The sequence below is a fragment of the Pelobates fuscus genome, chromosome 2 (genome assembly GCF_036172605.1).
Source record: "Pelobates fuscus isolate aPelFus1 chromosome 2, aPelFus1.pri, whole genome shotgun sequence".
Classification (NCBI taxonomy): domain Eukaryota; kingdom Metazoa; phylum Chordata; class Amphibia; order Anura; family Pelobatidae; genus Pelobates; species Pelobates fuscus.
Genome location: NC_086318.1, coordinates 295,297,927 through 295,323,546, shown reverse-complemented (window position 1 = coordinate 295,323,546; position 25,620 = coordinate 295,297,927). Strand labels below are relative to the sequence as shown.

The following is a 25,620-nucleotide window of genomic DNA, read 5'->3' as shown; positions in this document are numbered from 1 at the left end:
CAAAAAGTAAGAATATGAGAAGATGAACAAATATCAAGGGCTTAAAGAGAAACTAAAAAGGGTATAGAATTTGAATTCTGTAGCGGTCCCACTTGTGAAAGGATAGGTTTGTGACCCAAAGGCTCGGTGAGTAGCTTCTGCAGTTTTCAGGTAGGACAACTCTCAGTGGTTCAGAAGAACGTTTATTCCTCAAGTGTTGTTAAGCGTGTGTGAGTTTAAGCCACATGAAATTTGTTGACAAGAAAAAATCACAATTCACAAAACAAAATATAAACAGAAAGATACACAGAATGATAACAGGCTACTTTTACAAAACAATAATTTGCTGCAACGTAAAGGCCAAATTGTGAAATCTAATTTCAGTAGCCACAATAGGCAAATAATTATAGAAGAATTGTTTTTTTCCAAATCTGTTGTGCATGTGTGCATGTTATTAGCTATATTCAGGTATAAATATCTCTCTGTGCATGTAAGAATAAGAATTAGTGTAAGAGCACACAATGTACAATATTCACTATGGCCTTGATTTACTATTTTGGATAAGCTTTTTAAATGATTAAAATAGATTTTAAGAAAAGATTTTAAAGGTCATTTCTGTAGATAAATCATTTAAAAAGTTTTTTCTAAAATACTTGGTCTGTGCATGCACCTATGCATAATGGAATTACCGTATATACTCTAGTATAAGCCAACACGAATATAAGCCGAGGCCCCTAATTTTACCCCAAAAAACTGGGAAAACATATTGACTCGAGTATAAGACTAGGAGCTAGCAGCTACTGGTAAATTTCTAAATAAAATTAGATCCCAAAAAATTATGTTAATTGAATATATATTTACAGTGTGTGTATATAATGAATGCAGTGTGTGTGTATGAGTGCAGTGTGTGTGTATGAGTGCAGTGTGTGTGTGTGTATGAGTGCAGAGTGCAGTGTGTGTGTATGAGTGCAGTGTGTGTGTATGAGTGCAGTGTGTGTGTATGAGTGCAGAGTGCAGTGTGTGTGTATGAGTGCAGTGTGTGTGATGCAGAGCCTTGGTGGGGGGTGGGCATTTTTATTATTATTTTTTTAATTATTATAATTCTAATATTTATTTTGTTATATTATTTTTTTTTTAAATATTTTATTTTATTATTATCATTTTTTTTCGTCCCCCCTCCCTGCTTGATACATGACAGGGAGGGGGGCTCTCACTCCCTGGTGGTCCAGTGGCATTGGCAGTTCAGTGGGGGGGGGGGCTGGCGGAGAGGGGTTACCTCTCTTGCAGCTCCCTTCTCCTCCGCGCCGGTCCGGTCAGCTCCCTCTGTCAGCTCACACTGTAAGTCTCGCGAGAGCCGCACTATGACCCCACAGCTCTCGCGAGACTTACACTGGGAGCTGACAGAGGTGCTGAACGGACCGGCGCAGAGGAGAAGGGAGCTGACAGGAGCTGCAGGAGAAGTAAGCGCTCGCTGCCAGCCCCCACAGCCCCCTGTCTGTATTATGGCAATGTAAATTGCCATAATACAGACAATTGACTCAAGTATAAGCCGAGTTGGGGTTTTTCAGCACAAAAAAATTGCTGAAAAACTCGACTTATACTCGAGTATATACGGTATGTATGCAAGTGCTATATAAAATGGGTGTGTATGCATGCATTTATGAAATGTTAGAGTGACTGGAGTGTGCAGTAGTTTACAATATGAGAGAGACAGCAATAAAACAGACTTACAATGTGCAAAGAATATAATTTTCAAAAGCTTATAGGACTATCAATGAATACATGATGATTAGCCAGCTTTTCTGAAAAATATAAGGATGAGTGTGTATAACTATACAAAATTAACGGTTTACACTTAAATATGAAGGAAAATATGCATTCATGTGATTGTATGGGGATAAATGTGAGTGTGCAATATGTATTCCTCATCAATATTTATGTTTCTCTTTGTGAGTTTTCTGCAGAAGCTTAATGATTAGACATAGGCCTTGGTAAAAGAGATTTTTTGTATACCTTATACCTCACACTTAACTAGGTACTAGGTACTAGGTAATGACCTGGAAGGTCTAGGGCTGGAAACTCCCTGTTGTATCTCCAGGTAAACCTATTTTTTAAGCCAACTTTTTTTTATGATGGATCTTTCACTACCTGCTTAGAACATGTAAACAATTGATTTCTGAAGGTACTGAGTCACTAGGGTTCTAAGGTACGTGAAACAGTGATGGCAAACCATTGATATTACTTGAGCACCTGGTGATTGTTATATTCAAAGCTCAGATAAAATGAAAAACAAATACAATTATTTCTTTTAGGAAATTATATCATTGATAGAGTAATGAAATCACAACATCCCCAATAAACTGTCATGACACACTAGAAATGAAATATCACCTGCATTTTTGGTGGTAATTATTTTCTTGATGCACTTTGGTGTGATATAACAGACACTTAAAACAAAGAATGATCTGCATTGGAGGTTTACGTTATGTGTTACCTTTTGGCACTGAAAGAAGGCATTCATCCAGAATGAGTGGGCATACAATGACTAAATTGCAGATAAATATAGCTAGTGATAGGTAGGAATCAGGTATATGGAATTGGGACATAAGTAGCCAATTGCTTCCATAGTCACATTATTACTGGTATGGTACAATGTCTCCTGTTAACATATAAAGAATGATAGGTATTTGTCAGCAAGCCATGAACTACTAAAGCCATCGTGGACTAGATAAACCTATAAAACTCATTTAAATGGTGTTAAAATTTACCATGGCACACCAAACGTTAACCCCTTAAACAAAGTGACAATATTTTAACTTAGAAAATATACTAGAAACAAATATAAATCTATATGTAAATTGTCATCTGTGTGAAGCAGAAATGCCACAATACAACGAGCTCTTTATGAGTGAGCCAATTTATACATCATTTTCATGATAGATTTCTTTATCATATATTAAAACGTTCATAAAACACTGTAAGTAAACATCTAGCATTATATTGTATTGTGAATGAATAATAGAAGCAATTACATGCCTCTGTATCCTTGAAAGCTTGCTACTGACAGAGAAAGATGCAAAGAAGCAATTATTTCATTTCTTGTTTACAGTAGCTTACTCAGGAAAGATGTTTAGTCATAAAACAAGCTTCGTTGTTTGTGATACAAGTGCTCCCCATAGAGTTCATTTTTATATATACTGCAGAAATGTCTTTTTATTTTTATTGGTCTATGCCTGCAAAGGAAATTAATTTCAGATGGTGTTTTTGACTATATAATGGTATATGCATCCCCAGGAAGCTACACATCATCAAACTCTAACTGTACATTTAAACAACTTCTGCTGGTTTTATATCTCCATCTTCTTTTAATACATTCCGAGCATCCAGGGTAAGTTTATCAAAGGGTTTTATTCAATAACAACACATAAATTAGCAAAGAATGTATACCAGTCCTGGGATTTAACTCTACTTTCTGCAAGAAAAAAAAATAGCTGACAATGTGAAATAACTGTGCTCTCCTTATTCAGTTCCAGCCCAATTGCATGTTAACAAGCATTAAAAGTAACCCAGCAGATAGATGTAATGTTTTACTCCCATAAAAACCTATGACTGAGTAAAATCAAAGATCGAGCAAATAACTGTTGCAAGCCTTAAACCAGCTAAAAAAGGCAAATTAATTCCAGCCTCTGCCTCAATACAGTCAATGATACCAAACCAGGAGAAAAATAGTTATGATGGACTTTAGGCATACCTAATCCCTGACTACATTTAACCCCTTAAGGACCAAACTTCTGGAATAAAAGGGAATCATGACATGTCACACATGTCATGTGTCCTTAAGGGGTTAAACAGCTCTAGCTAATATTAATTTATCCATGTTGTGCTAACAGCTTTTCTCACATAAACTGAAGCAACCTGTAAATTACCATTTTCGTCCCTGTGTAATACTCCAACATATCACACATGGATGAATGAAGAAGGGTACTATTTGTCAAGTACCCTGGGTTAAAGTGAACTTTTGGTGACAGTTATAGGTTTGAAGTTTTCTATTTGATTCATGTTATGCCAGTAAGTGTTTTTTTTCTGTCAATACTTTTAAAAGCTTATACTTTAATGCATTTCCCTGTCGACTGCTCTGAGCATCAGTCATATTTTCAGTGGTTGTTACGCTTTCAGTGATACACACCTTTCATGCATACCCTTATTTGGGAAGCACAGACTTGCTTATCATAATGGATTAAAATTTCCCAAGATCCTCCCAGAGAGTGATTCTTGGTAATTCTTTTCATGGAGTCCCATTGCATTTCTCCTCATCTTGGAGATAAGGAGACAAAGATGCTCCCAACTCTCAACAATGTATTTGTATATTTGTATGTGTTGTTCTTGTTTAACTTCAGAGCTGTGACCAGGCCTGGAAAAATGCCCAGAGAACCACGATGGCCATAGTCCGAGATCGACAGAGGAAATCAACAGATCTCCCCTGCGGGCTCATGCAGAGCCGGCGCTATCCGAGCGCTGGCCCTGCTGTGTACCTTCATGAGCCAGTGAGGGAGATCAAAGATCTCCCTCACCGGCCCACAGGCAGTGAAAGGTGGCCGCTGGCTGGGGAGGGAGTGAGACAGGAGAGGACCCGGGGAGCTCTGGCTTGCAGCTCCACCGGGCTCCTATCGCGAGGTCGGAGCATTGTTGCAGTTACCATGGCAACGCTCGGCTCTCGCAAGAATGAACTCTAACCCAGCAGGCTAGAGCTTACTCACCACTAGGACCACCAGGGATTGCAGCATGTTTTTTTAATTAGAATAAATAAATATATATTTACATTAATCTATCTCCCACACACACAATACCTCCAAACATTTTCACACACACAGCCAGGGCCGGCACGTCCATAAGGCGGCACTAGCGGCCACCTAAGGGCGCCAGAGCAGGGGGGCCCAAAAAGTTTTTCAACTCACCTTACTCTACTCTCAGCCTGCAGCCAATGAAGTCGGCTGGCCTCTCCTGATGATGTCAGGAGGAAGGGATGTGACTGTCCCTCTTCACCAGCCCCTGTCCCTCTTCCCCAGCCCTGTTCCCTTACTCAGCCCCTGTCCCTCTTCCCCAGGACATGTCCCCCTACTCAGCCCTGTCCCCTTACCCAGCCCCTGTCCTCTTCTCAGCCCTTGTCCCCTTACTGATCCCCTGCCCCCTTTCTCAGCCCCTGTCCCCCTTTGTCAGCCTCTGCCCCCTACCTCAGTCCCTGCTCCCCTACCTTATCCCATGTTCCCATTCATCTGCCCCTCCCTCAAACCCTGTTCACCCTGTCTCAGCCACTGCCCCCCCTCCCTCAGCCCCTGTCCATCTTCCTTAGTCCCATGCACTCCCACCACGGCTCCCATACCCTCAATACAGCCCCATAACATGCACACTACAGTCCCTGTCCCCCAATTGCAACCCATATCACCCACACCACAGCCCTTTTTCCCAAATTGTATCCATCAACCTACTTCAGCCCCTATCCCCCCACTACATTTCGTAACCCCCCAATTACAGCCCATATCCTCAACTACAGCACCTGTCCCCCCACTACAGACCCTAATCTCCTAATACATCCCCTAACTTTTCAATTACAGCCACTACAACCCACTTCCAGTGCCATTCCCAAGATTAGGCTCTGGATCCACCCCTGCTCTTTATGCATGTATCTGTATGACTATAATCCTGTGTATGTATGTCTCTATATGTCTGTGTCTGTATGACAGTTTCTGAATGTCTCTGTGTGTGTCTGTATGTCTGTGTTTGTATGACATTGTACCTCTGATTGTATGGCTGTGTGCCTGTGTTTGTTTGATTGTGTGCCTGCATATCTCTGTGACTGAGTGCCTGTATGGTTGTGTGTTGCTATATATCTAAATCTATATCACATGGAAAAAGATCCAAAATTCGCTGAGGGGAGAGACCAACAGAAAGGGGCTGGAATGGAAGAAAGAGACCGCAAAAGGAATGGGGACACATACAAAAGGTCTGTGGAAAGGTACACAAGATAAAATACACTAAAGAGGGTAAGAAAATCGAAGGGGGGGGGGGGGGGGGGGGGTTCCAAGACACACAGGTGTCCTTGAGTAGATGACAATGATATATGGAGTTAATAGGAAAACCTGTAGTTTAAGCAACGTAGGCTGTCAGTTTGTCAAATCTCTGTTGAATTAATTGAAATATAAAAAAAAAATGTTTCTGGCATATCAGCTATTTCTGTTATTTACTAATAGGGCTTTGTGGATTGCCCCAGGATAGCTGAGGGTTGGACTGCCTGGATATCCTTGTCCCCGAGTTTGGAGAGCGATGAAAAGATCCAATTCAGCACCTATTGATATTCCTGGAGCTCTGAGCAGAGCTAGTGATTAGCATTTCCCTAGAACACGAGTCGAGGCTGTGAGTTAAGGGTAAGAAGTCTGGTTTATTGAGCAGAAAGGCATTGCTTATATACACATTTTCAGGTCAGGGCAACACCCCTCTGGACCTGATGGAACAGGGAACATAAACCAATCAGAATAAAGTGCATCTTTCTGAACCCACTCCTCTATCCTGGAGATAATTGGCTTAAAGGGACACTCCAGGCACCCAGACCACTTCTGCTCATTGGAGTGGTCTGGGTGCCAACTCCCACTACCATTAACCCTGCAAGTGTAATTATTGCAGTTTTTTTTAAAACTGCAATAATTACCTTGCAGGGTTAAGTCCTCCCCTAGAGGCTGTCTATTAGACAGCCACTAGAGGGAACTTCCTGCTCTATAGCACAGGTTTTCTGTGCTAGAGCGTCGCTGGACGTCCTCACGCTGTGTGAGGACCTCCAGCGTCGCTCTATTCCCCATAGGGAAGCATTTAAATTCATTTTCAATGCTTTCCTATGGGGTGCGCTAATGCGCATGCGCGGCATTGCCGCACATGCGCATTAGGTCTCCTCGGCCGGCGGGCGAGATCAGTCTCGCCCACCGGCCGACGTAAGCAGAAGGGGGAGTGGCGGGGGAGGAGGAAGCAGCGACGTGGGACATGTCGCTGCCTCTGGTAAGTCACTGAAGGGGTTTTCACCCCCTCAGCAACTGGGGATTGGGGGGTGGGAGGGAGAGGGACCCTCCAGTGCCAGGAAAACGGATCGTTTTCCTGGCACTGGAGTTTCCCTTCAAGTGGCTGTAGTAACTTAATTATCTCCAGGTACAAGAAATATTCTTCAGATGAACATGTAACAAAAACCACATAAAAATACATAAATCATATAATACAGTATTTAACCTATATGACCAAAATATGCACAGATAGCTTAGATCTGAGCACACAATATGTCCAAAAAGCGCTCAAATCTCACGAATATAGTGGGATCCCCATGGGGGTAAAGTTTGTCTCCACGGCCGTTCGGCAGAAGTCAACCCAGAATTAGTTCCACAGTTTTCAGGCATAGGGTCAGTCTAGCTTTGGGAGTATAAAAGTACTGAACAGCGCTGCGTTCGTATGATTATCCACGAACAGATGAAAGTCTGGAAGTCCCAGCGGGGTTCGTGAAGAATAGTGACCGAAAACAGTACCATGAGGTCGACGTCAAAAACCCCGCTGGGCATTCGGCAGTTAAAGATGGCCGCCGCCACGTGTTCGTTCATCAATTAAGCTGCGGTTAACTACAAACCGCAGCTTCTGGGCGGCTAATAAGGGGCACACTCCTCCTGCTGGGTGGCCAGCCGTTCAGCAGTTTGTTCAGTTATTGAAAGGTGAAAAAGGTCAACAAGGCAAACTTCAGCTTCTGGGCGGTTAATAGGCGGCACACTCCATATGCCGGGTGGTTGGTCATTTGTTCACACGAATGACCTGGTTAATTACTTTTGTGGTTTTATTCAGGGGAAGGAAACAGAAACATTGTAACAAAGTGGCAGACAGAGGGTACTTTGTAACAGACTTTCTTATAACAAATGGGTCACAAGTGAGTATCCATGTAAGTCTTACACATCCACTTTTGGAGTTTTTAATGAGTGTTGCTAGTGGCTATATTTATGTCAGTAAGGAGAAAGAAGCCAAATCCAAGTGACTAATTATGATATAAGCCCAGTGGTGGATCCAGAGCCTGATCTCGGAAGGGGCACTTGTAGATTATTTAAAGAAATAATCCATGCACAGTAACCACAACAGCTCTGTGTAGTGGTTTTGGTGCCAGGAGTGCCGGGACACCCTCCCAGAGTAAGTAGTCAAACAGTTTAAGAACAGTTTGACAACTTACCTGGGGTCTGCTGGGATTCGGGGCTGTAGTAAGGCAAAGGAGAAGTGGTGTGTGTGAGATGTGCAATGTGTGAGGGGTGCAGTGTGTGTGAAATTTTCAGTGTGCGTGTGTGGAGGATGTAGTGTGTGAATGTGTAGGGTGTGTGGGGCAATGTGTGTATGTGGGGGGCAGTGTTTGTGTGTGTGTGGGGGGCAATGTGTGTATGGGGGGCTGTGTATGTGTGTGTGTGGGGCAATGTGTGTTTGGGGGCTGTGTATGTGTGGGGCGATGTGTGTATGGGGGCTGTGTATGTGTGTGTGGGGCAATTTGTGTATGGCGGCTGTGTATGTGTGTGGGGGCAGTGTATGTGTGTGGGGCAGTGTATGTGTGTGTGGGGCAGTATATGTGTGTGGGACAAGTGTGTATAGGGGCTGTAACGGACACCTTCCATTAATGGACGCTTCCTAGCTTGCGCCGAGGACCACAAGCACCGCACTGGACACCACAACCACCGCAGACTCCACAATCGCCGTAGCTTAACTGGAGTCTCGCCGTCTTCCTTCCACCCTGTATGAACCTCCAGCATCCAGGACCATGTGGGGAAGTCCTCTCCTCCAAGGAGAGCGTAACAGGATCAAGCTCTCAAAAGAGCTAAGTGATTAAAGCTAAAGGGAGTATGTATCGCATAGCAAGCCCAAGTGTGAATATAGCTGTACCCTCCAAGTACGAGACAATACTATGTGTTGAGGGTCAAGAAGAACTGTGGTTTAATGACACACACTCAGCTTTTATGCAATTCTCCCATGCAAGGGAGACACCCACAGACAATTATACATTACCCAATCACACACTGGTTACATCCCACACATCTCCTCCCCTTAGCCTGAGAAGTAACCCGGCGAACGCCGGCGAACATAGCCCCCTATTCGTCATCATTAAGTAAACTTTGACCCTGTACCTCACAGTCAGCAGACACATTCCAGCCAATCAGCAGCAGACCCTCCCTCCCAGACCCTCCCACCTCCATGACGAACAGGGGGCAGACCGAACATCGCATATGTTCACCCGCCATGGCGACCGCGAACAAGCTATGTTCGCCGGTGAACAGTTCCCGGCGAACTGTTCGGGACATCTCTACCCTGAGCTCAATCATGATTGTAGCTACTAGGTCACAAGGTGGAAAGCAATCAGTCCAGTTGGATTGTTACTAAGTAACCTGTAGCCCCGCCCCTTTTCTGGGCCTTGCACACATGGCCACCACACTCAGAGATACATTACTCTCTAATGCAGGGCAAGCTGTCTCATGGCTAGGTGAGTACACAATTAAGGTAAATTATTTTCAGGGATTAGGGGTATATATTTCTTTGTGTCTGCACTTGTAAGTTATGTTTTGTCCTGATGAAAGCTCCATGTGGGAGCTGAAACGTTGACTTTTTAAATGGATTGAATAAAAGTTAAATTTTCTTTGAAAATCTCTATAAAGTCCTTGGAGTGCGGTCATTTCTGCTATGTCTACATGATCCTTGCCAGACCAGCACCGGGCACCACAGGATTACACCAGGAGTGCAAGCCCTCGCTATTTATATATATACATACATATATATATATATATATATATATATCACAAACAGATAAAGTTGGAATATGGAATGAGTTAGGAATTTTTACTCAACTGCAATATCAATTTTAAGAACACCAGGTGCAGTTATATATTGCAAATAAATGCGGGCCATTCTGTAAACAATGACAAAGCAGGAATGTCAACAGCCTATACCAACATATGGAGACCAATATATGAATGTATAAAGAACAGACTGTTTATTTCTCCACAAGAAACATGGAGAGCAGGCAAAATTCTGTGTCTAGATATAACATATGGACCATTCAACTTTTGGATGGAACACATAGTGAAACCTCATCATGTCTTTAGTTATTCAGTAATTATACACAACCTGTTAAGTAATAATTATGTCTGTAATATATTATTTTATCACATACTGTGGTATATTTATCCAGTAAGAAATAGGAAGTATGCTTTACCAAAATTCACAGAGAAATTGTACACTTCTCTAACAATATTTAGGCAAGCAAACAAGATAATAATCTCACTATAGTTTATACATTCTACCACCAGTCTATGTGTGATAAATTGGAAGATGATCATAGTCACTGATGGGAGTTGTAGTTTATCAACAGCAGGTTGCAAACTTGTATAGGTACACAAACTATCTAGACGCTTATCATTTATAAAAAAAAAATACTTTAATAAATTGAAAACAGTGAGTGTAAGGGTAGTTACCTCTATAACTGTCTTGACATGACAAAGACCACAGCTTGTGGCCAAAACATTGCAGCATGTTTATATTAATGATTGCATTCATAGAGGTTTATGTACTTGATTCTTATATATATATTGTTTCACTTAATCTTCGGAGAGTTGCCATCTCTGGGTTTGAAGCATTAATCTATTATTTTTATTTAATGATATGGCATTAGTGCCATTCCCTATCTTAGTGAATTAAACGAGTACTTAACTGAAGTCCTTAGCACTTGACTTACCTTTTTAGGTTTTATAAATTCCAGAGATGGACTATTAGTTTAATTATGCCAGTGAATAAAAGAGAAATATTTTTTACATATATTTTTAGGAAAGTAAAGAAAAATCAAGGTACTTTGCCTTTACTATAATATGATTACACTGTCACTTCCTTTTGACTTTAAATAACTTGTGAAAAAAAAAATTATACAATTTTTTTATATATTACATTAATTCATGTAAATGAATATAATTACAATAAATAAAGAATGGTGCCAGAATGTATTTCAGTATTGCGCATGAAAAAATAAACATTAAAATTACTGTTGATAACATAGTGAGTATTTTGCCGATTACAAAGGAACTCAACTCACTGGCCACCAATGAAGATATAGGCTCTTTATCAGCACTTTCTGTGAATTCCATAACAACTTGCAGATCATTCAAAAACCAGTTAAACGTTAAATTGTTTGCAATGAGATGGCTTCCAGCCCGTTGGCAACTCTCAACTCTCTTACAGTACATTAAAGTCATAATGCTTGTTTACCATCTGCTTTGCTAAGTTATATGTTTCATTCAGTAGCAATGAAGTGTTTAATGTTACAACCATTAAAACTCATGGGGAATTGGTATCAATCAAACCAAAAAAACAACAACACAAAATTAGTCTGAAGAAATGTATATGCCTTCTGGGTCTCTGTATGTGTGTTCATAAAGCAGAGTTTTTTCCCATTTAACACCCACATGTAAATTATAAGCAGGGACATCTCTCAGTAGCCAAGTTAAATTGTAAAACAAATATAATAAGGCTGTAAGTGTTTGGTTCAATTCTGATGACTTTATTGTTGGATAGCATAAATATTAGTTTTCATACAAAAATCTGATGTGATAACTCATTTGAGTAGTGATGTGACTATAAACTCTGTTAAGCCATTAGGGTGCAAAAAACATCTAAACACTAAAGCCACTATATCTTAATGTAGTAGTTTGGTTATACAGGCTATGCCTTTTATATGGCATTGGAAAACATTTATAAAAGAAACATCAGTGTTTTTCAATAAAACTAAAGTTTTATAGACTGACACAGGCACTTCCTCTGTAAGTACTTTGAAAATCAAGTCTTCACATTTGGCGTCATGAAAGCAAACTCTGCTAATGCTTCTCATAATGAAGTATTGGATTATTTGCTTTGCATATGCAAGCATTGCATTGGTAGAGCATAGGAATGAGATGCATACTCCATTTGCTCCCAATGAGTACTGGATTGGACTGAGATTATCAAGGACGATGACCTCTCAGAAGGTGGAGTGGCTACTGTCCCAGCAATGGATTACAGGCAAGTTTAACAGCCTGTTTATTATTTTAATTTTTTAGAGGGGAGCTCTGAGTCTAAAGTAATAAAAGAGCACCAACATTGATTATAAGAATAAGATTGAGTTGCAATACAATATAAAGCAGTGTAATATAATATAATATAATATAATAATATTGGGACTTCTCCTTTTAAAAGCATTGAATCAATGTATTCCTATAGGGGTTTTGAAGTAAAACTTGGTGTGAAACACCAGGAAGACAGCCACTAGAGGAGGAGTTAGCCCTGCAATATAATTACTGCAGTTTCTCAGAAACTGCAATCAATAATATTACATAGTTAACGGGACAGGGACACAGCACGCAGACCAATGAGATGAAGAGGACTGGGTGCCTATAGTGTCCCTTTAATCAAAACCAATCTTCCCTCAACTGTATCTTGCTGTATGTAAACATGCACAACATACACTAAATATAAACAGAAATATATACAAAATTAATCAGAAAGTACTAATAAACTAGTGTATATTTATAACCATGTCAGAGATTTAAAAAATTCTTGCTTTCTATTTATTTTTTTATTGCTGCTTTGATTAGATTATAAATAGATGATATTAATTAGCATACACTCTGTAAATAAAATGCTTTAGACCAAGAAGCTAATATGCAGCCAAGGCAATAGCAGAAAATCAAATGGCAAATGTAACTATATCTTACTTTTTCCTCTACTGATTTTGGGTTTTTTAACTGTAAAGATAAAAACAAGAAGGGCATTTTTGCATTTGTTTTGTCTATTTGTTGTTCACAGATATTACATTTATTGTTGTCTTTATTTAGTAATTTGATAGTCGTTCACATAAATATTATTGCTTTACTGTATTTTCAATATTTAAACATATCATTTAAAATATGATTAAGGACATTTTCTTGACACCTTGTGAGAGAATCTCAAATTATTGTCATAGTGGTACCTAATTACCCACATATATCATACCATAATTACACCTTTAAATCACAGCTGGTTGCTATCAGTTCATGGGAGTAGGGCCAGAGCTACCACAAGGCAGCACAGGCGGCTGCCTTTGGTCGCAAAAGCCCTGGGGCACAGCGTTCCCCTCCAGCCAGTCACTATGTGTGGTGTGGCCAAGCTGCGGACCTGGGGAGAGGAGCTTCAGTAATCTCTACCCCAGTCTGACAGGAAGTGCACGCATGGAGTGAAAAGTGCTTTACGTCAGACTGGGGAAAGATTACTAATTATCCTCTCCCCCAGCCTGTTCCTCAGCAACAATATACAGGAGTGAGCAGACACATGGAAGGAAGGGGAAAGGGGATAAAATGCATATTTGCCTGTGTGGCCAAAAATCCTTGCACCGGCCCTGGAAGGGAGTTGCACACTTGGACCGCAGCTGTGGCTCACTGCATGGCACAGTTCATTAGCAGCTCTTTCCTGTCCACAACTGCTACCATCTCTTTGTCCCTCCCCCCTATTCATGGAAAGGAGGAGCTGCTGGAGAGTATTAGTAACAATATCTTGCAATTTCACAACAAGACATGCATTGTACCTACCATCTTTCTTCTCTTCTGATTTAGCGATAGCTTTAATAAAAAAAACAAGAAACAAAAAAACAAACATAAAATTGCGTTAAATTGTAGCTTCATAAAAATATTGTTGGTGAAAAAATACTGTAAAAAAAGAGAACTGTGGGATATTACAATTCACATTATATTTGTTGTCACACACATATTCTAAACCAAATACTTCCACAGTTCTGTATTACACAAAAAAAGAGGGGCCATATTAAAGGAAGCAAATGTGGCATCTATTGACGGAAGATGACATGACAAGATAAGTGTACTAATAGAGAGAAATGATCCAGCACAAAGCACCCCAACAGTGTGATCCTTTATGACATTGTTAGAAAAGTGTGTGCTAAATTATTTATTTTTATTGCACATAATCAACTGGATTTTGGCTAAAGCCAGGATCTATGCACATGTATACAGTGAGCTTTCTTCTTATGATTAATTGTCACTTAAGATTTATGTAGTAGAATATTTTGTCTTTGTTTTATCTTATTCATTGATATTAATATACTCCCACCTAATATGCTTCGTTTTCCCTCCCATGGCCTATTTAAATTTGTATATACTTTTGTTTTTTAACCCCTAATTTTCTTTTATTTTTTTCTCTTTCCCCTTTACTAAAAATTGCTTACTTTTTTGGACAATTTACATTATATTAGTCTGTGATTTATGCAGAAATTACATTCTATTAGATTGTTAATTAAGTAGCAACAACCTATATATGTGTATTGTATTTATACAGACTCTGTGGATTCTGATATAAATTATGACTGTCTTTTCAGGTGACTCATTTTAGTATGATGGATTTGAAAAGGTTTTATAGTTTGTGGGTTGTTGCTAACCTTAACCCCTTAAGGACCAAACTTCTATAATAAAAGGGAATCATGACGTGTCACACATGTCATGTGTCCTTAAGGGGTTAATCTTTATAACATTATGTTTACATACTTTTATTTTGTTCAATGATATTTTGTTTTTCATGTGTATTTGTATTGCAGTGGATGGAGAAATGTTTTCAATGTTTTTTCTTTTTTCCCTTTTTATTTTGGATTGTGTTTAAAAAATGTTTTGAACCTGCCTGCCTCACTTGTCTCATGTAAAGCCCTGGCCAAAGGGCATGTTCAATCTAGCAACACTCAGACACCTGTCTAGCCCTAGAAGCATTGCTAATCGTATGGGTCTAAACCAGGTTTAATGTCCACACACTCCTGATTTTAAGCGGAATGTCTACCGTTATTTTACATGTTATTTTACTCGTCACGTTAATCGTGTACCAATCTCGTTCACTACAAAAACAAAAATGTGCGCAGTCAAGCCAAGATGGCTATACTGTTAACTCCACTGTTTATTCTTATCTCGCTTTTACAGGGAGTGCAGAATTATTAGGCAAATTCGTATTTTGACCACATCATCCTCTTTATGCATGTTGTCTTACTCCAAGCTGTATAGGCTTGAAAGCCTACTACCAATTAAGCATATTAGGTGATGTGCATCTCTGTAATGAGAAGGGGTGTGGTCTAATGACATCAACATCCTATATCAGGTGTGCATAATTATTAGGCAACTTCCGTTCCTTTGGCAAAATGGGTCAAAAGAAGGACTTGACAGGCTCAGAAAAGTCAAAAATAGTGAGATATATGGCAGAGGGATGCAGCACTCTTAAAATTGCAAAGCTTGGTTGCTTCATCTAAGTGTTGCTTCTAAGTGTGTGTGTGGTTGGAGATATTCTGGAGAGTTTTACAGAAGCTTCAACTGTCGAAGAGTTGTGCTAAGAGTTCTTTTTTACTGTTACAGGTAAGATTCATCTGTAGGAAAAGGTTACTGACTGCACAAGGTTTGATTTCCTGTTGGTAATTATAAGGCATTTGATTGGATTAGGTAGCTACTTGCTATTGATTGCTATTTAAATTAGCTATTGTTTGCTAATAAGCAGAGGCCTACCCAGGTGTTAAACATTCCTAGTGGGAGGTGATTTTAGGAGTATATAAGGGTAGTTGTCATTAGCTTGGCTAATAGAGCTTGGTTGCTTCATCTAAGTGTTGCTTCTAAGTGTGTGTGTGGTTGGAGATATTCTGGAGAGTGTTGCTTCTAAGTGTGTGTGGTTGGAGATATTCTGGAGATAACCTGGAGGTAATCCGAGGTATTCAGGAGGATAAATAAAAAGTGAAGGTTTGTTTGATTTAAATTATTCACCTCATTGGAATGGCAGACTTAGTTCAGTGTAATAGTTGCTTTGCATTTGTTTCACGTTCCACTTTTTGGAGGTTTGGTTGTTGTCTAATCTGTAGACAGTTCTCTATTTTGCGGCAGGAGATTGTATTTTTGAAGTCTGAGATTTGTAAATTATCTGGTAAACAAACTCAGGCTGGAACTGCTGCAAAGCCACTGCCGCAGAGACATACTAGGAATGACAGATGGATTACTGTAGGATCTGGTAGACTTGGAGTTGTGGATAAAAGGCATATTGCACAGTCTGTTGCTCTACATAATTCATTTTCTGCACTTTCAGAGTGTAGTGGTGTCGTGGAGAGAGGCACTGAGGCTAGTGGTGTCGTGCAGAGAGGCACTGAGGCTAGTGGTGTTGTGCAGAGAGGCACTGAGGCTAGTGGTGTTGTGCAGAGAGGCACTGAGGCTAGTGGTGTAGTGCAGAGAGGCACTGAGGTTAGTGGTGTTGTGCAGAGAGGCACTGAGGCTAGTGGTGTTGTGCAGAGAGGCACTGAGGCTAGTGGTGTTGTGCAGAGAGGCACTGAGGCTAGTGGTGTTGTGCAGAGAGGCACTGAGGCTAGTGGTGTTGTGCAGAGAGGCACTGAGGCTAGTGGTGTTGTGCAGAGAGGCACTGAGGCTAGTGGTGTTGTGCAGAGAGGCACTGAGGCTAGTGGTGTTGTGCAGAGAGGCACTGAGGCTAGTGGTGTTGTGCAGAGAGGCACTGAGGCTAGTGGTGTTGTGCAGAGAGGCACTGAGGCTAGTGGTGTTGTGCAGAGAGGCACTGAGGCTAGTGGTGTTGTGCAGAGAGGCACTGAGGCTAGTGGTGTTGTGCAGAGAGGCACTGAGGCTAGTGGTGTTGTGCAGAGAGGCACTGAGGCTAGTGGTGTTGTGAAGAGAGGCACTGAGGCTAGTGGTGTTGTGAAGAGAGGCATTGAGGCTAGTGGTGTTGTGCAGAGAGGCACTGAGGCTAGTGGTGTTGTGCAGAGAGGCTTGAAGACTATGGTGAGGCCTAATAGAAATCAGTTGTTGGTGGGGGATTCCATCATAAGAGGTGTGGAGATGGACAATGGTGGTCTTGTGAGGTGTCTTCCCGGAGCTACTGTTCACAGAGACAGGAGACGTATCTGTAATATTGTTAAGCAAGCAAAGCAGGAAGGGGAATTGGATGTACTTGTCCATTTAGGGACAAATGACTTGGCTTGCAATGAGGTTTCAGAGGTTAAAGAAGTTTTTAGTGTTTTTGCCAATGATATACGGCAGGTTGCTTCCACATTGTCATTCTCTGAAGTTCTGCCTGTGCATAACACTCAGAATGACAGGCGGATGCGTATTAGGGACTTTAACTTGTGGCTTGGTGAATGGTGTCGGGAGCAAGGATTTGGCTTTATTGCTCATGGTAGCTCTGTTTGGAATGGAAATAAACTGTACAAAAAAGATGGTTTGCATCTTTCTCAAAAGGGAACAAATGTTCTCAGTGAGCAGTTCAGAGGTTTTGCTAGGATGTATTTAAACTAGGAGGGGGGGGCAAAAGGGTGATAAAACATCAATCCAATTGTAAAACAAGGATTAGTTAGATTAAAAACAAAAGAAGGAAGGTATGTAGATGAGGATAAAGGTCTAGCTGACTGCCTCAATGAATATTTTTGTTCGGTATTTACAGATGAAAATGAAGGAAAGGGACCTCAGTTAAGAAAAAGGATAAATGAGTCATTTATTACACGTGAGTTTACAGAGGAAGAGGTTCTATTTCAACTGTCAAAAGTAAAGACAAATAAGTCAATGGGACCTGATGGAATACCCCCAAAGCTATTAAAAGAGCTTAGTGGTGTACTAGCAAAACCATTAACAGATTTATTTAACCAATCATTGATAACAGGAGTAGTCCCAGAAGATTGGAAGTTAGCGAATGTTGTGCCCATTCACAAGAAAGGTAATAGGGAGGAGTCGGGCAACTATAGGCCAGTAAGCCTAACTTCAGTAGTGGGGAATGTGATGGAAACCATGTTAAAGGATAGGATTGTTGAACATCTAAAAACACATGGATTTCAAGATCAGAGACAACATGGGTTTACTTCAGGGAGATCATGCCAAACTAATCTTATTGATTTTTTTGATTGGGTAACTAAAATTATAGATCAGGGTGGTGCAGTAGACATTGCTTACCTCGATTTCAGTAAGGCTTTTGACACTGTTGCACATAGAAGGCTTATCAACAAACTACAATCTTTGAGTTTGGATTCCAATATTGTTGAATGGGTAAGGCAGTGGCTGAGTGACAGGCAACAGAGGGTTGTAGTCAATGGAGTATATTCGAAGCTTGGGCTTGTCACCAGTGGGGTACCTCAGGGATCTGTACTTGGACCCATTCTCTTTAATATTTTTATTAGTGATATTGCAGAAGGTCTTGATGGTAAGGTGTGTCTTTTTGCGGATGATACTAAGATATGTAACAGGGTTGATGTTCCAGGAGGGATAAGCCAAATGGAAAATGATTTAGGTAAACTAGAAAAATGGTCAGAGTTGTGGCAACTGACATTTAATGTGGATAAGTGCAAGATAATGCATCTTGGACGTAAAAACCCAAGGGCAGAGTACAGAATATTTGATAGTCCTAACCTCAACATCTGAGGAAAGGGATTTAGGGGTGATTATTTCTGATGACTTAAAGGTAGGTAGACAATGTAATAGAGCAGCAGGAAATGCTAGCAGAATGCTTGGTTGTATAGGGAGAGGTATTAGCAGTAGAAAGAGGGAAGTGCTCATGCCATTGTACAGAACACTGGTGAGACCTCACTTGGAGTACTGTACACAGTACTGGAGACCCTATCTTCAGAAGGATATTGATACCTTAGAGAGAGTTCAAAGAAGGGCTACTAAACTGGTTCATGGATTGCAGGATAACACTTACCAGGAAAGGTTAAAGGATCTTAACATGTATAGCATGGAGGAAAGACGAGACAGGGGGGATATGATAGAAACATTTAAATACATAAAGGGAATCAACACAGTAAAGGAGGAGACTATATTTAAAAGAAGAAAAACTACCACAACAAGAGGACATAGTCTTAAATTAGAGGGACAAAGGTTTAAAAATAATATCAGGAAGTATTACTTTACTGAGAGGGTAGTGGATGCATGGAATAGCCTTCCAGCTGAAGTGGAAGAGGTTAACACAGTAAAGGAGTTTAAGCATGCGTGGGATAGGCATAAGGCTATCCTAACTATAAGATAAGGCCAGGGACTAATGAAAGTATTTAGAAAACTGGGCAGACTAGATGGGCCGAATGGTTCTTATCTGCCGTCACATTCTATGTTTCTATGTTTCTTCTGAAGCGTGATCATCGAACAATCAAGCGTTTCATTCAAAATAGTCAACAGGGTCGCAAGAAGCGTGTGGAAAAACCAAGGCGCAAAATATCTGCCCATGAACTGAGAAAAGTCAAGCGTGCAGCTGCCAAGATGCCACTTGCCACCAGTTTGGCCATATTTCAGAGCTGCAACATCACTGGAGTGCCCAAAAGCACAAGGTGTGCAATACTCAGAGACATGGCCAAGGTAAGAAAGGCTGAAAGACGACCACCACTGAACAAGACACACAAGCTGAAACGTCAAGACTGGGCCAAGAAATATCTCAAGACTGATTTTTCTAAGGTTTTATGGACTGATGAAATGAGAGTGAGTCTTGATGGGCCAGATGGATGGGCCCCTGGCTGGATTGGTAAAGGGCAGAGAGCTCCAGTCCGACTCAGACGCCAGCAAGGTGGAGGTGGAGTACTGGTTTGGGCTGGTATCATCAAAGATGAGCTTGTGGGGCCTTTTCGGGTTGAGGATGGAGTCAAGCTCAAATCCCAGTCCTACTGCCAGTTTCTGGAAGACACCTTCTTCAAGCAGTGGTACAGGAAGAAGTCTGCATCCTTCAAGAAAAACATGATTTTCATGCAGGACAATGCTCCATCACACGCGTCCAAGTACTCCACAGCGTGGCTGGCAAGAAAGGGTATAAAAGAAGAAAATCTAATGACATGGCCTCCTTGTTCACCTGATCTGAACCCCATTGAGAACCTGTGGTCCATCATCAAATGTGAGATTTACAAGGAGGGAAAACAGTACACCTCTCTGAACAGTGTCTGGGAGGCTGTGGTTGCTTCTGCACGCAATGTTGATGGTGAACAGATCAAAACACTGACAGAATCCATGGATGGCAGGCTTTTGAGTGTCCTTGCAAAGAAAGGTGGCTATATTTGTCACTGATTTGTTTTTGTTTTGTTTTTGAATGTCAGAAATGTATATTTGTAAATGTTGAGATGTTATATTGGTTTCACTGGTAAAAATAAATAATTGAAATGGGTATATATTTGTTTTTTGTTAAGTTGCCTAATAATTATGCACAGTAATAGTCACCTGCACACACATATATCCCCCTAAAATAGCTAAAACTAAAAACAAACTAAAAACTACTTCCAAAAATATTCAGCTTTGATATTAATGAGTTTTTTGGGTTCATTGAGAACATGGTTGTTGTTCAATAATAAAATTAATCCTCAAAAATACAACTTGCCTAATAATTCTGCACTCCCTGTACTGTTGTGGCATAGCGAGAATGCTTGTTACCCTCATGCACGTTGAAAAAAAAAAGTTTTGAAAAATACTCAATAAAAATTATTTGAAAAGAATATGCAATTTATGTAGTGTGAAAAGCAATGAGTATAAAGGAAAATGTAATTTACTTATCCAACCTTAATGTGCAAATTAACTCTGTCCACACTCAGTTAAAAGACAACTGCCATCAAATTTTCACTTCTTAGTTTTTAAAATCTTATTATATTTAATGAAAATGAATTATATTTTTAAAAATATTATGTATATTTATTTGAGAAAATGTCCCATTTTATTTGGTTTAGCAATCATTTCGGGTCAGTGTCTACTGTTATCTGACCAATTGTTGCTTAGCCTAATTTGCCGCTGCTGTGATTGCTCTGTGTGAAACATTTTATTGCTCCAGCAGAAGTGGTTTTCACTTATTGCAACAAAAAGAAAAACACTAAACCTTTCATGTGTTGTACAGTGTTCACTTATGTGTCCTCTTGTGTCCAATCAGGTAAAGCTAAAGGACTACAATTAACCTTGTTTGGCAAAAACTGCATAATGTATAAACAGAAAACCCTGTAGTTATATTCAGTGTTGACTTTAAGTGTATTATTAATAAAGCCAACATACTTGTAAAAAAAAAAGCATATATTAGGTGGTCCCTTTATAAAAAAATAATTAAAATAAAAACATTTGTTGTTTATAGACTCAGGTTTATTCACTAAATAGGCAGTTGAGGAGAATTAAAAAAGGGAAATTAGAAAAAGTTGCAATTGTCCAATTTAACCAATTTAGTCAATAACAATGTTAGTGATTAACCCCTTAAGGATGGAGACAATTGTACATGTTTTGATCAAAACAAAACGTAAACAAAACCTGGAATTTGCGCTATATGAGGTTCAACCAAAAATCACCTCTTTCATAATAAATGCACCCACACTTATTATATATCATTTTGTTCAGAAGAAACAGGGCTTTAATTTCATATCAATTTTTTTTTTATATGAAACATAATTTAATATGAATAACATCTAAAAAAAATATGAGCAATTAAGAAATTTTGTTATTTTTCAAGTTCTGCGCGGTATTTTAACTGTGAATGTCATACAATACTGTTGGATTTCACTGAAATAAAATACACATGTGTATTCAGAAATGTCTTTCGAGTACAACAGTACCCCCAATGTACAGGTTTTATGGGTTTTTGGAAACGTACAGGGGTCAAATGTAGGGATTTCCCCTGTCCATGTTTGCCAGATTGGTTTGCTGGGTCTGTGTTGCCTTTGAGACAGTATGGTAGCCCAGGAATGAAAATTAACCCCATCATAGCATACAATTGGTAAAAGTAGACAACTCATTGTTTTCAAAATGGGGTATGTCCACTCTTTTTTAGTAGTCAAACAAGAAAGAGAATGCACACCAGAAATCACAGAAAATAATCAACCTGGTTTAATAAACCAATACTAGGTTGATGCACAAAATAACAGTAATATATAAAGTGATACAAAAACAGGCACAAAGCATAAATAATAAACAATAATAGTTTACCAAAATTCTCACAAGCCTAACAGGGCAGAAACAGGAATAAAAATAACCTCCCAACGTTTCAGCACCTCCTGGTTGCCTTTATCAACGAAACGTTGGGGGGTTATTTTGATTCCTGTTTATGCAGTTGAAAACATTAAGGAACATAGAAGTCAGAGATGAACATCAGCAACATAAAGATGAATAAGAGATACATTGAATGGTGGGCATATACTTCATACAAGTGCCATGGAGCTCCTCTAGTTTGTCTGATAGTTGCATTTAAATCAGACCTTTGTATAGTTCTTTACTTAACTGTAGTCCCATCTTTTTTGGAACTGATTTGGAAAATTATTTGCATCCTCAACCAAAGATATTTCACACCATAATAATTGTAACTGCAGATCATGAGAGACACCCGGATGGCCCTTACCCCTCTCCCCATTGTAAGAAGTCAAAACATTTTTGAATGCTTTAAATTCTTACCTTAGGTGCGCCAGGTGCTGCTCCTTATTTCCACTACTTCAGTCAGAAGTTGAGGCTGAGCTTCCAGCCCTACAGACCCAAGGTAAAACATTCAAACAGTTCTAAAATGGTTTGACTCCTTAAAGTTAAGGGAAATTACAGTGTGATGCAGTGGTTATGGTGCTTGAAATTTTCATTTTATACCTTCCCTAATTATCTTGAAATTGAGTTTATATATAGACTGTTGTATTCAGGAAGAAGCAAAGCATGATACTGATAGTGCAGCTATTTTATATTTATTTTTATCAGGAACACTCTTAGGTAGGGGGCAACTGCCTCTATGCTATTAAAAATAATTGTCCTTAACAAGGTGACTACAACTCTAGATTGTCTTTTAAATATTAAGTTAGTCTAAAAAAAAAAAAAAAAAAAAAAAAAGTATATATATATATATATATATATATATGTGTGTGTGTACGGCACATACCGAGGACGTCCGGAACAATAATAAATGAAGCAGAAGTAGTAAGAGCAAAGTCAGTTGAGTTGTGCCGAAACTGACGTGAGGTTAGACCTGTAAAAGAGGGCCCACCTAGGTGTCATGAGAATAAATAGAGGGTGCGGTGGGAGGGTCACTTCCGAGATCGTCGACGACAGGTAAGCAGGGGCTCACTGGGTTTAAATAGGGATGATAGTGCCTCCCACAATTACAGGCCAAGCCTTCTATTTGTGTACGGCACATACCGAGAATGTACGGAACAATAATAAATGAAGCAGAAGTAGTAAGAGCAAAGTCAGTTGAGGTGTGCCGAAACTGACTTGAGGTTAGACCTGTAAAAGAGGGCAAAAATATAAGAAGCAATTCTTAAAAGTCAGATATATTTATAAAGCAGATCATTATATAGACATTTCACAGAAAACCAGTGTTACTTCTATCTCATGATTGGGTATGAATCTGTTGTATGCGGATGATTTCCACCGACCCATATTTTTAATGATGTGAGTAGATGCGTGATTTCCAGAGGCAGCTGTGGCTGCTCCAATGCGGAATGAACGACTCGAGAAGGAATGTGGGTTATGTCCTAGTCAGAGTGATATCATACGAATGTAAAGGATGAAATGTATAGTGGTTAGCTAATAGTGGGGAATCAGGGATGGAAGTGAGTTGAGATTCCACTAGATTATCCAAACCGTGGATAGGACAAGATTTGGTAGAGGTAGGCTAATATTTAATCTGTACTGTTGGACCAGTTATGCTCGTTTTGGTATGAGAATAGATAAACGTGTATGCCTGTCAAGTAAGGTTTCATAGTATTGTAAACTAATTTAAGAGAAAAGTGGCAAAAGTTGTGAATGCGACCAGTTTCAAAATGGAAAGCATTAATTACACAATAATCACGAACAAAACTTTAAACTCATACGTTCTCTGGAAAAGGCTTTCTGAAATTAAGTAATAAACCAACCTATGCGAGCGACCTACTATGGAGCAACCGAGTATTTAACGCATAATTGGGACTGTGAAACTTTGAGGCTCCCTGGGTTGCGAGTTTCTAATGGATGAACTGAAAAATTCCTGCAAATTAGAGCGTGAGAGAGCATCAGCTGCATTATTCTGAATATCCGGAATGTGAACACAAGTTATGCAGAATTGAAGATTTGCCGCCAGCCAGGTAAGACTCCTTACCAAGTTCATAATCGAGAGGGACTGAGAGCGGCCTTCGTTGACGATATTACATGTCGCCAAGATATTGGAAAAGCTTCTGACCGACGGCCCTCTCCACTCTTTGCCCTATATGTGTGTAGCTGCTACGATTGGGTAGATTTCCACTAGCGCTGAGGCGGTATTTAAATTTATAAGCGAGGTAAACTCAATTGGCCAAGAGACGTGTATCCATTAGTTGCCAAAATCGCTGCATAATCTACGGTACCTGATGCGTCAGTCTGAACCACAGGGGAATTGTCATAAATGGGGGGAAGAAATAGCGACCTGCCATTCCAAAAGGACAGGAACAGAAGCCACATTTTAAGATCAGCTCTAGCTGGATGGTTTACGAGAGCTGTGGAGTCGTCATCTGGGAGACCATGCAAGAGAGAGAGGAATCTGGAAATTAAAAACCTGCCTTGTGGAATTATTCTCATCACAAAAATTGAGTGAACCGAGTAGTGACTGTAGCTGATTCCTGCTGTAAGTGCCTTGTGACGTGCAGATGTTGATGTAAGAAATAAATCTATCTACTGTCTCTTGTGGCAGGCTGGCCTGCATAGAAATAGAACTGAGTGTAATCCCCAGGAATGTAATGTCGGTGTTGGGACCTACTGTTTTGTCCGGGAACTTCTAAATCTTTGAACAGAGTGAACATTTGATTAATGCTGTGTGGCGTGGTGTGGTGCGATGGTGAGGAAGTTGTCTAAGTAGTGTATGACTATTGGACATCTGCATATGCTCCATCGGATGTTGTACTGATAATCTGCGTTAGCGTTACTGGTAGAGGGAATTTGCTAAGTTTCCCGTACGAAATTTGATCGTATGAGCTGCTGTTGAGCAAATGGCGCAGGAAGGTGTTTTGAGACCCGAAAAAAATGCGCTAGAAACAGTTCTGTGTGTAACTGACCCCAAACGGTGTTTGTATTGTATTCTCTCCGAGCCTGACCTGAGAGGGGTGCTAGTAACTGACAGAACATCTCCTAGTATAGAAGCATTAGACATGCTAAGGAAGTGAAGCAGATGCTTGGTTAGTATAGTACCATATAGACCTGCAGTGACCCAGCTTACTAGAGTAGTGCCTACAGGCAAAATTGTATCAACTAGCTTATGTTGGTGACAGGTGATGCCCTGACTACTTGCCAAGTAGCTTTGAGAGGCTCTACCTATGATTTGGCTCGTGGGGCCTTTGTGCCACTGAGGTGGGTGGCGGGGTGTTGGCCTCTCAGTGACCGTAACAGAATGTAATATCGATTGGCCGTGACGGGTGAGGCCCTAACTATGATTTGATGCAAGGCTATAACTATGTGTAGGGCCGATTGGGCACGGACCTCTGAACGGAAGGACTGATTGTATGCCTTGCGGGACCACTTTGACTAATAGGCGGAGAGGCCTACGGGACCATACCTAATTTGGCGAGAGTTTAAACTTACTCCTGATCCCACCTGGTTTTATTAGTTACCACACCTGCTGATTGTCCTGAAAATGAACCTACATAACCCGTAT

At 40.2% G+C, this 25,620-nt stretch overlaps 1 protein-coding gene across 1 annotated transcript in view; it reads right to left on the bottom strand.

The window, feature by feature from the left end:
- TRDN (triadin) overlaps window positions 1–25,620 on the bottom strand; it is a 781,460-nt gene that overhangs the window by 366,940 nt on the left and 388,900 nt on the right. Inside the window, exons 36-37 of the mRNA XM_063441781.1 lie at window positions 13,614–13,643; window positions 12,765–12,794 (exon numbers count right to left, since the gene is read on the bottom strand). Of these exons, the coding sequence (XP_063297851.1) occupies window positions 12,765–12,794; window positions 13,614–13,643 (60 nt within the window). The remainder of the gene's footprint in view (window positions 1–12,764; window positions 12,795–13,613; window positions 13,644–25,620) is intronic.